The sequence below is a fragment of the Thamnophis elegans genome, chromosome 6 (assembly GCF_009769535.1).
Source record: "Thamnophis elegans isolate rThaEle1 chromosome 6, rThaEle1.pri, whole genome shotgun sequence".
Taxonomy (NCBI): domain Eukaryota; kingdom Metazoa; phylum Chordata; class Lepidosauria; order Squamata; family Colubridae; genus Thamnophis; species Thamnophis elegans.
This window is the reverse complement of record NC_045546.1, coordinates 18,473,645-18,495,859: the sequence shown is the minus strand read 5'-3', so window position 1 is coordinate 18,495,859 and position 22,215 is coordinate 18,473,645. Positions and strand designations below refer to the sequence as shown.

The window sequence follows — 22,215 nt, the reverse complement described above, 5'->3', positions numbered from 1 at the left end:
TTTTTTCCACAAAAAAGAGGCTGAAAATCTGAGTGCATCTTATACATCGAATACAGCATTATTTGCCTCCCGAAGCCCCGCCCCTTCACCAAAATGGCCTTGCATAGCCTTATGAAGGCTTCCAGAGAGCTCCTGGGGGCTGGGGAGGGCAGAAATGAGCAAAAAATGGGCCTTTTTTTGCCCCCCCAGCCCCAGCAGCACTCTATAAGCCTCCATAAGGCTATGCATGCAATTCTTTTGATGAAAAATGAGCTGTTTTTTGCACTTTTTTGCCCCCCCCCCCCTCAGGAGCATTCTGCAAGCCCCCCCCCCAAGCTATTCATGCCTTTTATTTGAAAAAATGGCCCGTTTTTGCAAAACCCGAGCCATTTTTCGGAGGTTTGCAGAGTTCAAAAACTTTTTTTTCCCTTTTGGAAAGCTCTTTAACTGATGAGAATTACATTGATCAAGTGCTGTGCCAGCAGAAACAGTCTTAAGGTTTGTCAGCGATTTCCTTCTCCAGCATATGGATAAATACACCTGGAAACATCTACCTACCTACCTACTCTCTCTCGCCCTACCTACCTACTGTATTTCTCTGTCTCTCTCTATCCCTCTACCTACCTACCTATTCTCTCTCTCCCTCCCTATCTACTGTATTTCTCTTTCTATCCCTCTACCTACCTACCTACCCTCTCTCTCCCTAGCTATCTACGGTATTTCTCTCTCTTTCTCTACCTCTTTCTATTTCTATTGCCTTCACCAATTCGCACAACCGCGCAATTTTTATCTGGTATGATGAGTGCATGGGATTGTATGTGGTTGAGTGAATGATCCCACTTTTATCATTTTATTATCATTGTATTTTATATGTTTTTAACTTTTCTGTGGGGACTGCTTGGGTGAGTGAATGAGTATGTCTGATTCGGAGGACCTGCCGGGAGAAGCGGGGGCCATGGGGGTGGTTGAGGGGACTAGAGACACGGGAGAGGGTCGGGGTATTACGGTCGTAACAGGGAGGGGCAGATACGGCGGGGACTTTAGGGCAGGCCATTACCGGGGAAGGAAGGTTCGCTACATCACAGAGATCCCTCCTTCCGGCCCTATGAGTCCCACTCCGAGACCAGATGGCGCAAGTAATCAGGACCCTGGACTCAGGCTGCTGTCGCTAAATGCCAGGTCTGTGGTACATAAAGCTCCTCTCGTCCAGGACTTAATTTTAGACGAGAGGGCAGACCTGGCATGTATTACTGAAACCTGGCTGGGCCCAGAGGGAGGAGTCCCCCTTGTAGAACTGTGCCCAGAAGGATTTCAGGTGCTGCACCAGCCGAGAGCCCAGGGAAGGGGTGGGGGTGTGGCCGTTGTTATCCGGGAGTCGTTAGTTCCTCGTAGGGTCCCTGCTCCGGAGCTTTTCGGGTGTGAGTCTCTGCTGATAAAGTTGGACCTCAAGGGTCAAGTGGGTCTGTTGTTAACGTACCTGCCTCCCAACAGCGTTGCAGCAGCCCTCCCCTCGCTCCTCGAGTCGGTAGCCGAGCTGGCAATTGAGTTCCCTAGGTTGATGGTCCTGGGGGACTTTAATTTGCCTTCGCTCGGTGAAAACTCTGATGGGGCGCAGGAATTCATGGCTTCCATGACAGCCATGGGCTTGACCCAAGTAATTCGGGGCCCAACCCATTCGGCGGGTCACATGCTCGACCTCGTATTCCTCTCGGAGCAGTGGATTTGTGACCTTGGTCTGAGGGGTAACGACATCATACCCCTGTCGTGGTCAGACCACTGCCTACTGAGGCTCGACTTCCGGAGACCAAACCCCCACTGTAGGGAGGAGGAACCGACCAGGTGGTTCCGCCCCAGGCGACTTATGGAACCGCTAAGGTTCCAGACGGAGCTTGGGGTCATTCCTGATACTTTCGCCCACAGTCCGGTAGAGACTCTGGTTGCTGCTTGGCACTCGGCAGCATTGGAGGCCCTCGACCGGATTGCGCCACTACGGCCGCTCCGAGGCGGCGGATCCCGGAGACCCCCTTGGTTCACCGAGGAACTCCGGGAGATGAAGCGCCGGAGGAGATGCCTAGAGCACCGATGGAGGTCCGATAAGTCCGAATCGAACCGAGCAATGGTAACCACCTGCACCAAGGAATACACCAGGGCACTTAGGGCAGCGAAAAGATCTCACATAGCCACCTTGGTTGCGTCCGCTGAGTCCCGCCCAGCCGCCCTGTTTAAGATAACCCGCTCCCTATTAAATAAAAGGGAAGCGGGGGAACCCTTGCAGGGCAGAGCTGAGGATTATGCCCAATTCTTAGCGGACAAAATTGCTCGGTTCGGTCGGACTTGGACTCCATCCCCGCAGCTCCAGCCGAGGCACAAGAGGATTGGGTAGAACATCTCTGGGTTGAGTTTCAGGATGTTACCCCCGGGGATGTGGACAAGGCCATGAGGGCTGTAAGTGCCTCCACCTGCGTACTGGACCCGTGTCCCTCATGGCTGGTTACTAACAGCAGTGAGGTGACACGAGGCTGGATCCAGGCGGTTGTGACCGCCTCTCTTCGGGAGGGGACCTTCCCCGCCGCACTGAAAGCGGCGGTGGTGAGACCTCTCCTAAAGAAGCCATCTTTGGATCCAGCTGTTCTTAATAACTATTGCCCGGTCTCCAACCTTCCCTTCCTTGGGAAGGTTGTTGAGAAGGTGGTGGCCTTTTAGCTCCAACGGTCCTTGGAGGAAGCAAACTATCTCGACCCCTTCCAGTCAGGCTTCAGACCCGGTTACAGCACAGAAACCGCTTTGGTCGCATTGACCGATGATCTCTGGAGAGCCAGAGATGGAGGATATTCCTCCATCCTGGTCCTCCTTGACCTCTCAGCGGCTTTCGATACCATCGACCATGGTATCCTTCTGCGACGACTGCGGGAGGTGGGAGTGGGAGGCACCGTGTTGCGGTGGTTCTCCTCCTACCTCTCGGACAGGTCGCAGTCGGTGTTAGTGGGGGGGCAGAGATCGTCCCCTAGGCCCCTAACATATGGGGTGCCTCAGGGCTCGGTCTTATCCCCCCTACAATTCAACATCTACATGAAACCGCTGGGAGAGATCATCCGCAGGCACGGGATCAGATACCATCAATATGCGGACGATACCCAGTTGTATCTGTCCGCCCCGTGCCAACTCGATGAAGCGGCAGACGTGATGAACCGAGGCTTTGAGGCCGTTATGGACTGGATGAGGGTTAACAAGCTTGTGCTCAACCCAGAAAAGACCGAGTGGCTGTTGTGTTTCCCTCCCAAAGATTCGACTAATATTCCATCACTCAAGCTGGGGGGTCAAATTTTATACCCCTCAGAGAGGGTTCGCAACTTGGGAGTCCTCCTGGATCCACAGCTATCGTTTGACCACCACCTGACGGCTGTGACCAGGGGGGCATTCGCCCAGGTTCGCCTGGTGCGCCAGTTGCGACCCTACCTGAATCGGGAGGCACTCACAACAGTCACTCGGGCCCTTGTGACCTCTAGGCTGGAATACTGCAATGTGCTCTACATGGGGCTGCCCTTGAAGAGCATCCGGCGACTTCAGCTAGTACAGAACGCGGCCGCGCGAGTGATTGTGGGTGCACCTCGGTTCACCCACATAACACCTATCCTCCGCGAGCTGCGCTGGCTACCTGTCGATCTCCGGATGCGCTTCAAGGTGCTATTAGTCACTCATAAAGCCCTGCATGGTAGTGGATCTGGATACTTGAGAGACCGCCTCCTGCCAATTACCTCCCTGCGACCAATTAGATCTCACAGAGTGGGCCTCCTCCGTATTCCAACGGCCAGCCAGTGCCGGCTGGCAACTACAAGGAGGAGGGCCTTCTCAGTAGTAGCCCCGACCCTTTGGAACGAACTCCCCGTGGAGATTCGTACCCTCACCACCGTCCAGGCCTTCCGCACAGCCCTTAAGAACTGGCTAGCCCGTCAGGCCTGGGGACAAGGATAGTTGCCCCTCCCGAATGATGAATGTATGTTGCTTATTACTTTTATTATATGTGTCTATGTCACTGTTTGTACTTCCCCTCCCTGATTTTATGTGAGCCGCCCTGAGTCCCCTCAGGGAAAAGGGCGGCCTACAAATGTTAATAAACATTACAACAACAAACAAACAACATTCTCTCTCTCTATCCCTCTACCTACCTACACACTCTCTCCCCCTCCCTCCCTACTGTATTTCTCTCTCTCTCTCCATTTCTCTCTCTTCTATTCCTTTATCTACCTACCTACCTACTCTCTCTACCTACCTTCCTACTGTATTTCTCTTTCTTTCTCTCCCTCTCTATCCCTCTATCTACCTACCTACTTTTTTTAAAAAATTGCCTCTTCAAAACCTTGGTGCGTCTTATACTCTAGTGCATCTTATACTCCTAAAAATACAGTATATATGGACATTCATATATAATAAAAATGAACAAATTGGTCTTATAAATAAGTTACTCACGTAAGTTAGTAATAGGCATAAATACATAGATTTCAACTTTGCTCATACTCAGGTTGCCATACAACCAACAAATGTCTTACCTGGGTACAGTTGCATAAGCAACTTGTGCACTGCAATATTAAATTCCTCAATGAAACAATTCTAGAATCTTCATTTAGCTTGTTTTTAGACTGAGAAATGCTTTCCTCCACATAATTAAAACATAACTGTAAAAAAATAAAATGAAATTATTTTTATAGAAATAAAATGAAATTATTTTTATAGAAATAAAATGAAATTATTTTTATAGAAATAAAATGAAATTATTTTTATAGAAATAAAATGAAATTATTTTTATAGAAATAAAATGAAATTATTTTTATAGAAATAAAATGAAATTATTTTTATAGAAATAAAATGAAATTATTTAAGACGTTTCATTGTGTGTGTGTATATGTATATACATATATACATAAATACACATACATACGCACACATACATACATATATGGATATACTGTACATTGCCCTTATTCACTGTGTCCATCACCAAGTTTAAAACTGCTAAATGGAACCAACTATGTTAATAAATTAACTGCATTAATATACGGCATGTTTTGTAATTTATCAAGATATCTTAATTTTTCAAAAAAAAAAACCCTAAAAAGAGATTGAAAAGGTCCAACCTTCAAACTGCATTCATCTACAATTAGTGAATATTTTGATAATGAAATACTACCAGACTGCTAGCAAACCTCCTTGGACTTAGAACTTCCTGCCGGCTTCCCCATTGAATGTTGGTCTACCTACCTAGCCAGTATTCACATTTGTGTGCTGAGTCCAATTATTATGACAAAATTAAAAGTTAAAGTCTACCAGGATAAAATTTATGTAAGCCAAAAAATTATTTGCTTAGGCCATATTCATTAGATAGATCGAGAAACTGAATCTCCACACCCAACCTGGGAAAATGCAACCAAACATCATTACTACCTATATAAGTAATGAGAACTGATACTTCGGGACAAGTATATAAATTGTAGACAACTTTTTTCCACATATATATGTGAAGTTGAAGCCCAGAAACAATGCTAAAGAAGATTTAATTTCAATCTTCTCATTAACAAAGGTTTAGAAATAATAATAAATCTACTAATTCTTGTTCTTCTGATATATTAAAGATATAGCACTACTTAAATACTATGCTGTTAAGATAAATTAATGTTTTCTCCGGAAGCTGTGAGTTACAGATAAAGATCCATAAATGTGAAGTGGATTTGTCAAGGGAAGAACAAAGAAACAAGTGCAATGTATCCAATATTTCAAAATGCTTAGCTTTTTCAGATAGGCTTTACTCATGTGTCAATTCTTTGCATGTGAAATCACAAGGCTAAACTACAGTGTCTCAGTGAAGACCCTGCATTTTCAATTTGTGCTCAATAGGCTTTTTAAGAACAGTAAGTTGAATTGATTTATATTTTACCTCCTAAAATACTGGCTCTTAAATATTATAACAGATTGAACACTTTGAAAAATCAGTGCAAGAATCAGGTTTTTATTCACTGCTAATTTAATTGATTATGTACCATCAAGTCAATGTCAACTCTTCAGCAATCATGTGGATGGGTTTTCTCCATGATGATCACCACTATAACTGAATCTATCTACCTTGTAACTAGTCTTCCTCTTTTTCCTTTTTCAACATTAGAGTCTTCTCCAGAGAACTAGATTTTTGCATAATTACTCAATGCCTCTACATTCCTAGAGTGCTGAATATATGATTTTGATTAGGAGTTCAGATTTCCGGTACTGAGGATGCATGGGGAGATCTGTTTACCCAATCACACGTTCTTTAAGGTATTTAAAATCTAATTTTTTCTTCTTCACGCCATTGCTTCATAACACTTTCACATAAGTGGTTAGAACTTTTATAAGAGGATGAAATTTCATTCATGGACTACTGGAGACAATTTAGTTCTCAAGACTCCGGGGACTGTATTTCATATGGGAATTTTATTCATGTTTATATTTTGCAGTAAATATTTATTCTTGAATAATTTTAGTAAGTATGCACATACAACAACATGCATTCTTGAGTAATTTTGATACAACATAAATCAAATTGTTTTACTACTGTAGCTATTAAGGAATTAGGTGGATTTTTGCTTGGTTACTATTACTAAACATTTTGCAAAGTAATACAATGAATGAATAACTGTCAGTTAACAGCTACTCATTCATTGATTGTTTGAAGTTATAATGGCAATGAATGAATGAATGAATGAATGAATGAATGAATGAATGAATGAATGATACTTACAAATGATCCTCAAAATTCTGACCATCCCCAAACCCCTATGTTCATTTGGGTACTTGGCAACTTGGCTCGTATTTGCAGCATTCCATGGTCATACAAATGTGTTTTGCAACCTTGCTGGCTTCCCACAAGTAGTCAATGCAGGGAAATCGTCAAGTTGCACTGGTTAAGTTTCCCAGACCTGGCAGCAGTTGCCTCAGTTCTGTCATACTGACCACCTATGCATCTGCCTGAGAGTGGCTATTTTCCTCTTACCAGATAAACCTCCTGGGACTTACAACTTCCTGCTTCCACGCTGAATGTGCTTTGGAAATTCGCAGGATGTTGCAAGGAGGTCCTCACTTAACAACTCATGATTCTCACTTAATAAATGAAAACAGGGACTCCCAGGATAGTTGTCATTAAGCAGTATAATCATGTGACATTGCACTTTCGACTGCATTGCTTAATAATGGAAATTCTACTCCCAATTATCTTTGTTAAGCAAGGACTGTCAATAATAAAAACACAGGCACTCTCTTAATGCTTTTCCAAAGGTCACAGAATTCCTTGATCTCATTTGCAAATTCTTTGCTTCCTAGAGCAAACTTGTCTTCTTCTTTTCCTACCATTACCCCATCTGGAGATTTAAAATAAGCAGATAAACAGAAGTCTATAAAGGACTGAGGAGAAAAATTATCCAAGATGAAGGCAGAAAATGAATTGAAAAGAGGATGAAGCCTGAAGTAGCTCATACACTATAGATATCTTCATGTAATTCTTAAAATTATATCACAGAGATTAATAATCATATGAATGCTTTTTCATATCTACTAGGAACAATTACTTGAGCTTAAGTCAAAAAGTTCTACCTTAGCTTTCTGAAACAAATCCAATTTACATGCTTCTTCTTCTGTAAGAATGCCAGCATAACAATAGCAGCCAAGGACACCAGTCAGGATACTGGTCCAACGCATTCTCATTTCCACAGGTATAGTCTGAAAAATAAACAAACCCATCAAAAAACATGTTCAATTCACTTGGAGCTTAATTTGGATTTTTGTTAAACTAATATTTTCCAACTGGTCACGGATATTCACATTTGTGAACAAATCAAACCCCTATGGTGAGATTGGTTTGTCCATGAACTTTTTGATTTGAGAACAACTGGTAAGTGGATTTGCTGTCAAATTGCCACATGCAATCCCAGTCTAAAAAGCAGTCTACCTGTAATCTATTTTATTAATTTTACCAACACCTTAATCTACTCATAAGTATACGGGGAACAAGTCAGACTTTAATAAACCCTCAACAATGAACAAAGAACACAATTTTCTTTCTGGCTTACCTCAGCAGAAACGTTGCAAAGTAGTTGGTCTGACATCATCATAAGATTGTGTTTTAAAGTTTCTTCCAGCTTCTGACTGACAATGAGGCAAGAACTATGTTTGTTTTCCGATACATTTGCCATATTTGTAAAAATATTGGCTTCATTGAAGGTTGTCTGCAAGTAAAAAGCTTCAATTTCTGAAGGACTGGTTTCTTCTTTCTCTTGGTTATGTTCCATGCTTAATAAAATAAAGTGTATTTTCATTTATTTATCACTTGTTAATAATCCAATAATGGTTAAACTACCCTCCCACCCAGAAAGGCAAATTCCTATGATTTAAGAGATCGGTACATGAAATTTGTGCAATTTACTGCTCAATATACCTATTCAGGCCCAAACTGGTTAGAAAATGGATGACTCAATCATTAAACCAGATGCATTATTATCATCAGTGTTCAATAATTCATTTTAAACTATGTTTGTGGAGGTTCAGGTAGTCCATGACTTACAACCATTCACTTAGTAACAATTTGAAGTTACAACAACACTGAAAATGACTTATAACCATTTGTCACACTTATGTTTCAGAAACTCCATAGTCACATGATCAACATTCAGACCTTTAGCAACTGGCATGTATTTATGATGGTTGCAGTGTCCTGGGGTCATGCGAACACCTATTGTGATCCTTTGACAACAACTGTGTTACTAACTTAAAAACTGCAGTGTTTCACTTCACAACTGTGGCAAGAAAGGTCGTAAAATGGGGGGGGCAATCCACTTAATAACTGTCTTGCTTAGCAATGGAAAATTTGGGTTTAACTGTGGTCAAAAGTTGAGGACTGCCTGTACTGTGTATCAAAAGGCATGCAAAGTATATGCAAAGAAGGTGACCAAGGCAAAAGTACAAAGAATACTAATGGTTCAGAAGACAAGACACTCAGTCATAATGGGGCTCGCTGGCTTTTAATTTTACATCTAAAATAGCTTTTATGGTCCAAAGTTTGATCCCTATGGCTTGTATGACACATCATACAGTATTTAAACATTGTATTTTAGAGCAATGTATCTAGAACAGAGATGAGCTAAATAGCAGACAACTAGTGTGAGGTAGTGCCTAAAGCAGACATCTCCAACCTACAGAGATAAAAAAATGTGTTCATTAATTTTAAAAAAACTTACCATTCTGGTGCATTGTTGAAAAATGCCATTGCTGCTCTACAACTTTTCATAGTCAGACTTACAAGGATTTTCTGTAATTCTAGATTAGGAAAGTCACTGAAAAAAACAAAAAACAACAACAAAAATGGAATTATTTCATGTTTGAATGCTGGAGTGTTAATAGATTCAACAGAAGATGCACATGAAAGTCTAATTTTTCACTGTGCATCAAGTATTTGTAGGAAGTACTTGTTTGTTTGACTTATTTGCCCACCTCGTCTAGTACTTCCATCATGCCCAGCAAAATCATTAATAGAACAATCTTTTATAGAACAACCCATTTGCTATTGGAAGGAACAGATTTTAACTTCACAATTAGTGAAGTTAAAATATTTTTATACATTATATTAGGGGTCCCCAACCTCTGGGCTGTGGCACACTACCAGGCCATGGTCTATTCAGAACAAGGCTGGCGTGCATGCATGTGCAGCTCCACCACTCGTGTGGCCCAATTCCCCTTCTCCCCCCCCCCACAAGCCAGCCAAGCTGCAAAAGTTGGAGACTGCTGCATTATATGAAGACAAGAGAAATTCAAGAGTTCCATGATGTTTGGAAAAATTCATCAGAGGCCAAAAGAAGACAAGATGGTTAAATGACAGGTGACACAAATAGGAGTTTACAAGAACTCAAGGAAGCAATTATTGAAAAAAAAAATCCTGAAGTGATGTCCATCATATTATGAAAAGCTGAAAATAACTGAATAAGGACCAAGGGGCAAGATTTAGTTCCACTAGACAAATATTTATCTAGATATGAGATGCTATTAGGTTACAATGAGTTAAAAATATCCTTTCTTTTTTGCTGGATAATCAGGAAAGAGTTATACTCAACAAATGTGGGCATCAAGTTTCTAAACATACTTGATTTTTTTTGCATGAGTAATAAATGTCCCAGTGACCATTTCAATAGACTATTGTTAGCCTCCTACACTTGAAACACATTATATCCTTTTATCTGTGTAGACTGTGATACAATACAATGTGCTTTTCAGTTACGCAGAAGAAAAGAAAAAGGATACCAATTGCTAAAAGTTTACAAAATACTAAACCAAATGAAAATGAAAAAGTAAAAGTAAAAACAGTGGTAGGAGGTGGAAGTCGCCCACTATTTCCTGTTTAGGGTAGGGTGGAACTGAAGTGACATTTTCCAGGACAAGAGCTAAAGAAGGAATCTAAATCCTGGGACCTGTCTTTTGCAGTTAAAGACATTTTCCTCAATATATATTTGGATATTTTGTTACAAGTGGAAAATATTATATAACCTTCCTAAAACACTATGTATTTACATGCCATTTAACTACATAATAATATAGAAATCAAACTGTTGTGAGATAAGTTTGCTCTGCTAAAAGTTCTCATTAAAATGTGATTTGTTATTACTGTACTTTTGTAAACTTGACTTCAAACCAATTATTTGTTACAAGTTCTTAAAACTAAGAACATTTTAAGGCAAGGTGATTTAAATTCTAACCCACTATGAAATTTCAGCAAAGTAATGCTCTTAACTCACTTACCAAAGTGAAATTAAAAACAAACATAGAAAATTTTGATTTCCTCCAATGAACAACTAATTCTTTTAGGTGACTTGATTTCCTGTCCATACCTGCACAAAACTGGAGGGAGTTCCATGCTGTCTTCCATAACTTCTTCCACAAGGAGAAGCCATTTTACAATTCGTTCTTTCAGTGTACAAGTTGCATTTCCTTCCCAATCATTCTGAAATGGTCCAGTTTTCAAAGTTTCGGGTATTTCCAAAGCTGCCATTGCTGATGCTAAACACTGTACAGCAAAACTATCAAATAATAACAGTAAGTACAAGCACTTGATTTACAGCTCTAATATTCATATAACGTCACCAGTGTGGGGAATTTAGTCTCCAATATTTTTCTCCCCATGACCAAAACCACGTTAATCCAAATTTCACCAGTCAAAATTGGAATGGTAAGTAGAATTTTAAAGTCTAATTAAAAACATATTTGATAAATAAATAAAGTATGGTTAGATACCCAAATTATTCAGAACACCAGATGAGAACACACTTATTATTCAAAGATGGCTGGTAGAAGTTACAACAATGCTAAAATCATTCTCCTCCATTTGTACCACTACTTATGCTAAACAGGACTTATGATTGAAAATAATTTACTAAATATAAAATGTAGACATTTTAATTAAATTTTTAGTGTTTGTAGTGCAAGGGCAGACCATTTAATCATGTTACATGTTTGTAACAACTGACATAATGTTTCATCATTGGCCAGAACTAAAAGAGTCAAAATCGCTGGAGGACATGAGTTACTAATGCTAGATTACTCCTTTACAATTAACATACAATTAATCATAGAGTATCAAAAAGTTTCATTTTACCTTGATGGCTTGCATACAGAACCTGCAAATATCCTCCAAATTTCCTTGTCCATTGTTATTAAATTTCTTTGGAATAGGACTCCAAGCAATTCAAAGCTTTCCATTTCAGTTTGTCGAAGGTTTAGACTTCGATCTACCAAAGACCAAATTCTGGACCATGTTCGCTGCAGTTCAAACTTCTGTGTGATACTGAGGTCTGTTTTTTGGCTTTGACACAGAGCAACCTCTTTAAGACATCTTAATACATAAGGGGTCCGTTCTCCTCGACGTTGCTGAAGTAATAATTGGTAAAGTATATTAAGTAAATTAGTTAGCTCATTGTCAGGAAGGCTCCTTGGGTACTTGGATACTAATCTGGTGGTAATCTGCAGCCTTGAAAACAGAACACCAAAGATTATTAAGAGGACACTAATAATAGACACATTTCAGAAATAAACCAAACTGTTTTTCTTTCATTTACCAGGGTATGACATCAAAATTATTCTGCGATTTTTGCAAGTGTTCTTGAATCACTTCCCATCCTAATTCAATTCTTCTACGTTTGGATGGCCCTTCTCCATTTCCATCTTCTTGCTGAGTAACTCCATATGACTGGGTTACCTCTAAGACTTTGGTGCCTTCAGTAAACACCTTATTTAAAAAAAAGATATTTAAAGAATTAAAGAAATACTGCTACATATTTTACAACTGATGTGTAGTACAAAAAAAAATATTAAGACCATGAAATAGTCAATCCATTGCCACAAGGTAAACCCCATCTCCAAAACAAAAACTAGAATAATTTCAGATCATACTGGCAAATTTAAATTCTTATGGTTTGCTATAAGTTTGCAGTAAATTAAAGAAAGAATGTGTATTATTAAGTTTCCATGAGGCTTAACAAATCAATTTTGCTCCTTAAAACCTTCCAGTTTTTTTAAAAAAAGCTGATAATGTCAGCTCTTGTTAACAACGGAATATCATCAGCCACATCCCCTGGAACCCTGGAAGAATTTTCTTTTTAATCAGTTAAGAAAACTGACTATGAAGATCAAGCAGACAGGTCTCCTTTGCACTGCCCTGGGGTGGTACTTTGTTAGGTTACACAACAACCCAACTTAGAACAACCATATGACAGTATAGTGACAACTTACCTGGTGACAAGAATCAGCCATTAACTCAACCAGGTTGTCCTTTAGAACAATACTGTGAGAGCCTGAAGAATATTTTCCTCGGTTGCTAATAAGAGTTATCTCATTAGCTAACAGATCATATAGGTTGTATAAAGTATGTTGCCATTTTGTTGAGCTGTATGCTCCTGTTTGTACAAGAGTTAGAAAAAAATAATTTTGCAAAAGAAAAGATATGAATTTAAGAGTTCATTATTAATTAGCAACACATATGTCTGTTAAAAGATTAAACAAAAACTTAAATACTTAAGCAAGCAATACTGTAAAAAATTATGACATATGCAAATAGATACACAGTCCCAGATCAATTCTGGATCATGCTGGATTACTGGTAATTAAATATAGAGATAGCCCTTTCGGTGTAACGGTTAAAGCATCAAGCTAAAGAATGGGAGATCATGAATTTTAATCGTGCCTTAGACATGAAGCCAGTCACAGACCAAGCCAGACATGAAGCCAGTCACAGACCAAGGTGGTCTTGGGCCAGTCACTGTCTCTCATTCCTAGGAAGTAGGCAATGGCAAGCCACTTCCAAAATCTTGCTATAGGGACTTAGAAAGAGAGACAGATCACTGCATAGATGGTTTGCATTATCTTTTTCCAGAATAATTTCCATTTTAATCTGATGATTTCCTGATTATCTCTTTTACAAAACATTGATCAGGCCCCCCAAACAAATAGAATAGGTTGACCCAGAATCTTCTGAAACATTTTCAGTGACAAAATACAAAAATTACATAAAGCCCTTTGTTATTTCAAAGCTTCCCATGTACCTTCTTCCTGAGTTTTAGCTCCATTTGGATGATGAACACAAATCTGAAACTGAACAAATTGAATGATCTGCTTCTTCAAAGCATCTTTTGGTTTGTACTGAGCCCATATAAAAAGCACAGTTGATAGAATTTCCTCTCCTGTTTTGCAAACATGCATGCGGTAATTCATTGCATAAATGGGGAGAAACACATTAATGGCTGCAAACATGTGTTCAAGGCCTGCAAGGTTTCTTTCTTGCCTATAATAGAAATAAAGCATATTTTTATCAGATGCTAAGCAATCCAATCTTAGGATCTATGATTAAGCTTAGAACTACAATATATTTTATTTGTTTGTTTTCCTTTCTCTATAGTAGCATACACCTTGACAATTATTACTATAAAAGCAGCATTATCAAGATCCAAAGGTGTCATGCACACCATAAAACTTTAGAAAATATTAGTTATTGAAAACTGCTACTGATAGATCAGCAATTTCAAATAATTCCAAATCTGTCTAGTCACTTTTTATTGTCAGGAAAAGAAAGGTGTCTATAGATTATGACTACAGAACTCACTAACTGTAATACATTCTACCTTTCAGAAAAGATCAAACAGAAATTATAATACATCCTGAATTCAGAAGCAGCCTTTTATAAACTACTTCACTGGACCAAGCAGGTATCAAAGCTACAATTCTTCATGAGTAGAAGCAAACTTTAAAGACATTTTATTTCATAAAGAGTTCCAATTTTTAAAATTTAAATTTAGCCACAATAAAAATAGGAGAGAAAAAACTAGTTACAAAAACTGGAAACATTTGTCCTATCAGAATGGTACAGAAAATATTTAAATGTTAAAATGAGCTCAGTAGTTATCAGATTAATGGAAAATTAAGTTCAAAAGATGTTTAGTCAGTTATCATTTTATATTCAAATTTAATTCAGCAAAGAAAATGCTATTTACCTTGCACGATGTACAGCTTTTGAGAAGACGTTCAAAATATCTGAATTGAACTTGTTAGTTTGGAAACAGAGGCCTCTAGTTAATGTATAGATTATTCTAGCCACCAAAACTTTGTTAACATCTCCAGAAGGATTGAGAAATAATTTAAAGTACAGATTTTGAAGATCTAGAGGAGCAATCAAATTCATTAAAGAGATTATAAATAATTGACACATAAACATTTTGCATGCTTTCAGCTATTCATTCTTGTATTGCAGAGTTGGATTTCTTTTAAATGAGTTGCATTTTATTTATATTTAGAACTCTAGGAGTTACAGGAACAGATCTAGTGACACCGCAATGGTACTATAATTCGGGACCATACATATTTTGGTTGTTTGAAAGGAATTTTAGGAAGTAGCACACCCAGCAACCTTTATTTGAGCAAAGGAATACTTTTCTGAGTTATAATAAAGTCAGTTCAATTAATAAAACCAGATTAAAATCTGATTAACAAGAAAAGTTTGTTAACAAGAAAACACAGTTGCTTTGGATGTGAAATTCTTTGGATCCAAAACAAAAAAAAAGTATATACAACTTTCAAGAGCCTCTGAAGGCATAGAGACTCTGTCCTTGATACTACCAAAGCACTTTTCCTACTTTGAATAGGAATAGTTGCACTTACCCAAGTATCATATTAAATGTAACTTTAGGTGTAACTTATAAATTAATAACATCTGAGCAATATTTATTAATTTAATAAATCAAATTAAGCTGAACTCTCAGAAAGTATAAAAATATGAGCTGGAAAAGAATGTCATTCAGTGACAGAGACAATTAACAGACGATAGGTATTCTGTTTTTGATTGGTAGAAAATTCATCTCCCCCAAACAGTAAGTTATGCAGTCATAATATACAAACTTTGTCCTCTATATGTTAGTGATAACTCAATAGTACTTTATGGAAGTCAAAATCATATTGCCTCAAATGGGATAAGAGATCAGCCCAGCGCCAGTGGTGGATTGCAGGTGGTATGCCCCGGTACGGGCATACCGGAGCCTGCCCAGAGCACCGGGTATCGTTCCGTTCTGATACTCCGGAGGGCCCACCTGCTCGCCCGAGTTCCTTACCTGTCCTTTAAAGCCTTTGGCGCTTCCATGCAAGCGCATGACGCATACTGCACCTGTGCGATGCTCCGCCAAGCAGCTGGAGCGTTGCGGAGGCTTGTGGAAGTCACTGGCAGCTACAACACATGCGTGCGCTGCACGCGTCCATGTAGGTGACGCCAGGCCTATTCCAACCGTAGCGGTAGGAATGGGATCCGGAACCCACCACTGCCAAACCCCTGGATTCCTTTCTTCAGCCTTGGACTTTGAGGACTCCATCTTCTCCTACCCTTATGACTTCTATGACCACTAACATACACTAATAAATGAGAAATTTGCAAAAATTGCAGAAAAGGCATTACTAGAAGTCCAAGCATTGTCAACCATCTGATAACCTTTGAGATAACTGTTTATTTCCTGAGAAGGCTCCAGGTGTTATCTCCCACTGAATGCTATTTAAGATCTTGACAGTAATCCTGACTAGTTTCAATTGAAGCAGTCCTGTTTATTTGATAGGACACAGAACTATATTTTTTTCTGGGCTACTACAGAAGAATTATATAAGTTCAGGAGCACTTGTTCCTAAGTATTTGCACAAGTCCAGTCAACATTAAACAAGAGCCACATCTACAAACCTGACCACTGCTGTGGAGATATTTCACACCAATATTTCCTCACTTTGAGAACGTCCTTAAGTAATATGCTATTACAATCGGCCCCATAAATAGCATATCTTGATGACTCATTTATTGTTTCAATTACATAATTCAGAAGCTCTTGACATTTTATTCTGGGGGCTCCTGTGTAGAAACAAAAGATATAGTTGAGCTTTTAGCAAAACAGAAATAGTATATTTGCAAGTTGGATCAGAAAAGATTCACTATATCTGCAAAGCTTTAAAGAATAATGTTCTTTAGATGTATAATTATAAATTATATAATTACAAATTATAGGTGTATAATTTAGGTGCATAATATTTCATGGAATTGAAATATGAAATCATGTCCAAAATCTATTCCTATTCCCCAAACAAAATAAAACAATAATTTTTGCAACCTGTGTATCTTTTGAACCTTTGCAACAGTACAGTATAATTCTTGATTTCCTAATTTAATTGTATTAATATTTTTAAAATGGTTAATATTTTATCTTAAAAACAAATAAAGGGCAATCTAGATATTCCAATTCTCCAAACTGAGAATACAGAACGCAAAATCAATTTGAATTTTATTTTAATAACAATTACAAATTATATTCCTGCCAATTATTGCCACCAATCCTCCTGCAAAACTATATTTTACCAAGGTTAAAAAAGTGGAGCAGCTCCCAATTGCCAAAAAGCCAAGCATTTTTCATTTATTACACCAGCCTTTTATCCACAGGATTTTCATTATAACATCTTACTACCAACATGATGCTCAATGCAATTAACAGTCTAAAGTAAAATATAAACAAGTGTAAATCATTACAACTGACGCAATCTCCATTATTTATTATTGGACAGATATTGTTTCAACAACTCTTTAAAGCCTTAAGTATTTTTACAAGATACTCACTTTTATTGGCACACATGATGAAATACTTAACCAAACTACTGATCTGTTTCATCTTTTTCTCTCTTGTTGCTTGGGTTGATGCAGAGGTATTTGGTTTTGCTAGTTTGATACTCTCAGCCTCTTTTTGAATATATTTCTGCAAAAACCTTGAAAAACAATGAAAAGATACTGTCAATAATTGCACAAACTATTTAGACAAAAAGCAATCACATATTTCAGTATACATTATTGTCCAATACTGCCAACTTCTTTACTATCAAAGTGCCATGTAATTCTCCACTGCCTGCACTTTGGCAAAATAACAAATCCACCTGGATAACTAATTACACATGAAATAAGTGACTTACTCACATTGCACCACATTTTTCAGGGTGAAGTATAGTTTAATACATGGCATTGGCAAAAAAAAAAAAAAGTATTGGCAATAAAGATCTAGGCAACTAGGGAATGAGACTAAGAAAACTGAGGGATCAAGATAGGTTATAAAACTATTGTTGTCAATAACCTTTGAATTCTGGCCAAAGTGGTCTAAATGATTGCTTCCAACTCTATTATTTTATTATTTATTTATAAGAGCCAGAGAGAGGGGCTTTTTGTTTTGATATACAATAAATATCTTACCTGAATACAGCATCCCAGTTCATCTGTTTTCCAAGTTTGGAATCAGAATTACGATCCAGCTGCTGAATTGTTTCCGGATCACAGATAAGACGCTTGAACTTCTCAATTTCTTTCTGCATTTGTACAGAAACACAAAAAATATATAATACTCCATTACCACAATGTCATATTTTTAAAAAGGAATTAAGCTTACCTTTCTTTCCATAGCTTTGTCACTTCCAAGCTGATGACAGCAAGTCAGCAGTTCATGAATTGCAAGACTCATGGTTCAACCAAGATGTTGTGAATGTACATCCAATATGAACCTAAGTTTATAAAATCAAAATTTGTGAGGTTAACAATAAAATGTAAGAACTTAACTGAATTAATCCATTTAAAATCTTTGAGCTAGTAAAACATCTTTTCACTAAGTTGACTGTTCTTCAAAAAGGAGAGTATTTTCACCCATATCATAACGCATTTCATAAAAATTAAATGATTAAAATAAAATTTAAAAAATACATATTTAAAAAATTTACCTACTACACAGTTTCTAAGGGATTATTATTTCTGGTTATTTGATAAGATTCTAGAGAACAGACAACCCTAGATTTTTACCTCAATTGTTAAGAACCTTTTTTATATATATAATGATACAATTTGTATAAATGTGAGCATCTTTGAGGTTGTAATTAGCAATCCAACTCTTTAAAGGACCCTGTTAAAGTTCTGTTGGTTGATGGAAGGCTTGTTGGGCAGAAATCCAATCTACAAAGGAAGTGTAGTATCAAATTGATTTTTCTCTCAGAGAAACACGAGAATTTAAGATAGCAAGGTAAGCTCTGGTTTGGCTGCCCCTCTCTGCAGGTCCTCTGGTAATTTTAGTAAGAGAATAGCTTTTTTAAAGGATTTCTGTTCTAAGATAGAAGTTCTACAAATCCAAAACAAAATGGGGAAGCAAAGACATGGTCATAATGATAGTTGAGATCAAAAGGGTCAGAAGAAGCCAAATAAATGAGAAAAGTATGGACCAAGTGACCCGAACAAAAAGATTGCAAAAGTGATGGCACTGAAAAGCATATACCTATTGCTTTGATTAATAAAAAGAATGTTTTCTGGGCTAAGTAAACCATTACTTAGGCATAAAAGTAGATAAATAAATCCCAAGTGCTATGTATTAATATGAAACTTTCATTCAAATGGTCAGTATGTTGTATTTGTATACTTGGCAGAATAAGAGACAAGAGACATCACTTGCCTAAAGCTCAGATAATCTGAGATTGGGTTTGCAAAGCACACTCAATCTTAAAACAGGTTATCTAATTTTGATTTAGCATACTATGTGAAGTTAGTGAGTTTGATTTGTATGGTTATTCAATTCCAGGGATTATGCAAATCTATAAATTGTAGTTTGCTGAATAAATCCTGACATACATGTGATTCCATGAGAAGATGTGAATTCAATCTACAATTCAATCAAGGCAGATTATGGAACAGAGGGGGGGGAGACAAAGCAGAATTGATAAAGCAAGTAAAATCTAGTTATCAAACAGAGTAGGAGGAGAATGGGAGGAAAATAAAGCATGGGATGAGGAAAGTAAAGCATGCTTACTGTGGAAAATGTATGGATTGCTTCAAACATTTCTGAATGAGTTACTTCAATACAATCTACTTATTTCTCAAGAAAATTTCATAAACACATATTTTGAGTGAGGGATCCTTGGTGCTCTCTGAGCTTGCTTGTTTTCTTGCAGATATTTCATTACCCAACTATCGTGTTTCCCCGAAAATACAACATGTCCTGATAATAAGGCCATGCCACATTTTTCGGGTGGGCCAAAATGTAAACCCTCCCCTGAAAATAAGCCCCCTGGACAACCCCCCCTTCTGGCCAGGCAGAGCGCCACTCACCGACCAAGCAGTATCCCGAAGGCGCCAAGCCACAGGAACGGGTGGGGTGGGGCAAAGGCTCGCATTGCTTGCCGCCTTTGGGATACTACTAGGTCAGTGAGCGGTGCTGTGCCCAGTTGGAGAGGGGGGTTGCCGGGTGGTTGCTCTCTTGCGAGTGGGCTCCCGAAGATTCGGGCACAGACTCAGGGTCGAATGGCTATGTTGCGCTGTTGCAGCAGCTGAGCAGCTGCCCAGCAAACCCCCTTTCCAGCCAGGCACAGCACCATTCACTGACCGAGGGGTATTGCCAAGCCATGAGAGCGCCTGTTCACTGCCCTCCAGCTCCCGCGGCTTGCCGCCTTCGGAATGCCCCTAGGTCAGTGAATGGGGCTCTGCATGGCTGGAGAGGGGGATTGCACAAGCAGCCTTTCCGCTCCCCGCTCGAGCGCTTCCCAGCCTCACGATGCCCTTGCCTAACTCTCCCTGCAGAGCCAGGGAATCTCCGCTGCTGCTGCCACCTGCTGCCGCTGCATGGCTTTTTCTGTGGCTTCCAAAGCACGGAGGTAGGATGCCAAGCCTTCTGGAAGTTGCCACTCTGGGAATATACTCTATGGTTGTACACTCTGGGAGTACGTTCTACCGGCAGCCAGTCCACAACCATAGAGTGTACTCCCAGAGCGGCCGCAAGACTCGGCTGCGAATCTCTGGAATTTGGAAGCCAGAGAATAGGTTATGCTCGGAGCGCTGCAGCCATGGCCTGGCCCTGCAGGAAGAGCTGGGCCACAGCATGGTGAGGCTGGGAGACACACGAGCTGGGGATGGAACAGGCGCTTGTGCAACCTCCCTTGCCAGGTGGGCAGAGCAGCATGCACTGACCTAAGGATATCCCGAATGCACCAAGCTGCGGGAGGTGGGGAGAGGGCAGAGAACCATGCGGTTTAGCACCTTTGGGATATCACTGGGTCAGTGAGGGGCGCTCTGCCTGGCTGGAAAGGGGGGTCGCTGGGTGGCTGCTGATTCAGTTCCACAGAGGAATTATTGAGTCTGCCATCTGCACCTCCATATCTGCCTGGTTTGGCTGTGCAATCAAACAAGACAAACATAGACTTCAATGGATAATTAGAACTGCAGAAAAAACAATTGCTACCAACCTGCCTTCCATTGAGGATCTGTATACTGCACAAGTCATAAAGAGGGCTGTGAAAATATCTACAGACCCCTCACATACTTAACATAAGTTGTTTCAACTTCTATCCTCAAAACGACGCTATAGAGCACTACACCCAGAACAACTAGACACAAGGACAGTTTTTCCCAAATGCTAAGAATGTATTACTATTCTTCTTCTCTTCCCTCCTAGTATCTATCTCTCCACACTTATAACTATAACCATGTTTCTTGTATCTTTCAACTTATATTGTTTTTATTTGTTTCCTAGTACGATTTAATAGCTTATTAGTAACCTTGACTATCACTAAGTGTTGTATCTTTTTATTCTTGATGAATATTTTTATCTTATGTACACTGAGAGCATATGCACCAAAGACAAATTCCTTGTGTGCCCAATCACATTTGGCCAATATAGAATTCTATTGTATTCTATATGCCTTAACCACTACACCAAGTTACCCTCAACTACAATTCCAAGTCCTCCTTTTATGACTGTCCCTGTTGGGCCAGGATGATCCGAGCTGCGGGAGAAAGCTAGGTCAGGGAAGAGAGATTGAACCAATGTTTTCATTCACCGGAGGAGAAAGAGAAAGTGAAACAAACAAAAAAGAGCAACAGAGTGGTCAATGCCTGGAACGCACTACCTGACTCTGTTGTTACATCCTCAAACCCGCATAACTTTAACCTTAAACTATCTACTGTTGACCTCTCCCCATTCCTAATAAGGGGGGGGCGTGCATAAGCGCCCCAGCGTGCCTAACGTCCCTGTCCAATTGTCCCCATTTATTTGTACCCATTTCCTGTTTTCTTATTCCTGTTTATTCTTATTCCTGTTATCTTGTACATGTGTGATCAACTAAATAAGTAAATAAATAAAAAAGTAGGGGGCGTGCATAAGTGCACCAGCATGCCTAAGGTCCCTGTCCTACTCCACCCATTTATTTGTACCCATTTCCTGTGTTCTTATTTATGTATATTCTTATTCCTGTTATCTTGTACATGAGCGACAAACTAAACAAACAAACAGAAATAAATACATAAATAAAATAAAAATAAAAAAACACGAAGCTGAATAGGCGGCAAAGCCCCCCCCTTCCCTCGCCCACAGAAACGCGAGAACGCCTCAAGGGGAGGCTCGCGCGGGAAAGCAAAGAGCGGACCTGAATGACACCCGCTCGGGGTCTCGTGAGGGCCAGCTCCGGCCAACGTTCCCTCCGGGGGTGGGGTGGGGGGGCCCTCAGGCGCGCGCTCAGGCAGCTCCGAGCCCTTCCATCGCCCACGTGGCCTCGGGGAGATTGAAGAGCGGGCAAAACAACGAACAGCCGCCGGGGGAGCTGAGAAGCGGGAAACGTTTTCATGCCCGTCCCCACCCGGAAGCGGAAAAGCGT

General features: G+C 39.7%; 1 protein-coding gene across 1 annotated transcript in view; it reads right to left on the bottom strand.

Moving 5' to 3' along the window:
- Window positions 1–22,147, bottom strand: part of ATM (ATM serine/threonine kinase) — a 71,603-nt gene extending 49,456 nt beyond the window's left edge. The window contains 15 exon segments of the mRNA XM_032220134.1: window positions 4,527–4,652; window positions 7,594–7,719; window positions 8,070–8,289; window positions 9,234–9,329; window positions 10,875–11,063; window positions 11,639–12,010; window positions 12,099–12,268; window positions 12,772–12,935; window positions 13,581–13,819; window positions 14,526–14,691; window positions 16,247–16,411; window positions 17,168–17,313; window positions 17,789–17,901; window positions 17,982–18,093; window positions 21,988–22,147. Of these exon segments, the coding sequence (XP_032076025.1) occupies window positions 4,527–4,652; window positions 7,594–7,719; window positions 8,070–8,289; window positions 9,234–9,329; window positions 10,875–11,063; window positions 11,639–12,010; window positions 12,099–12,268; window positions 12,772–12,935; window positions 13,581–13,819; window positions 14,526–14,691; window positions 16,247–16,411; window positions 17,168–17,313; window positions 17,789–17,901; window positions 17,982–18,053 (2,364 nt within the window). The 5' untranslated portion in view covers window positions 18,054–18,093; window positions 21,988–22,147.
- Window positions 22,148–22,215: the final 68 nt, after the last annotated feature.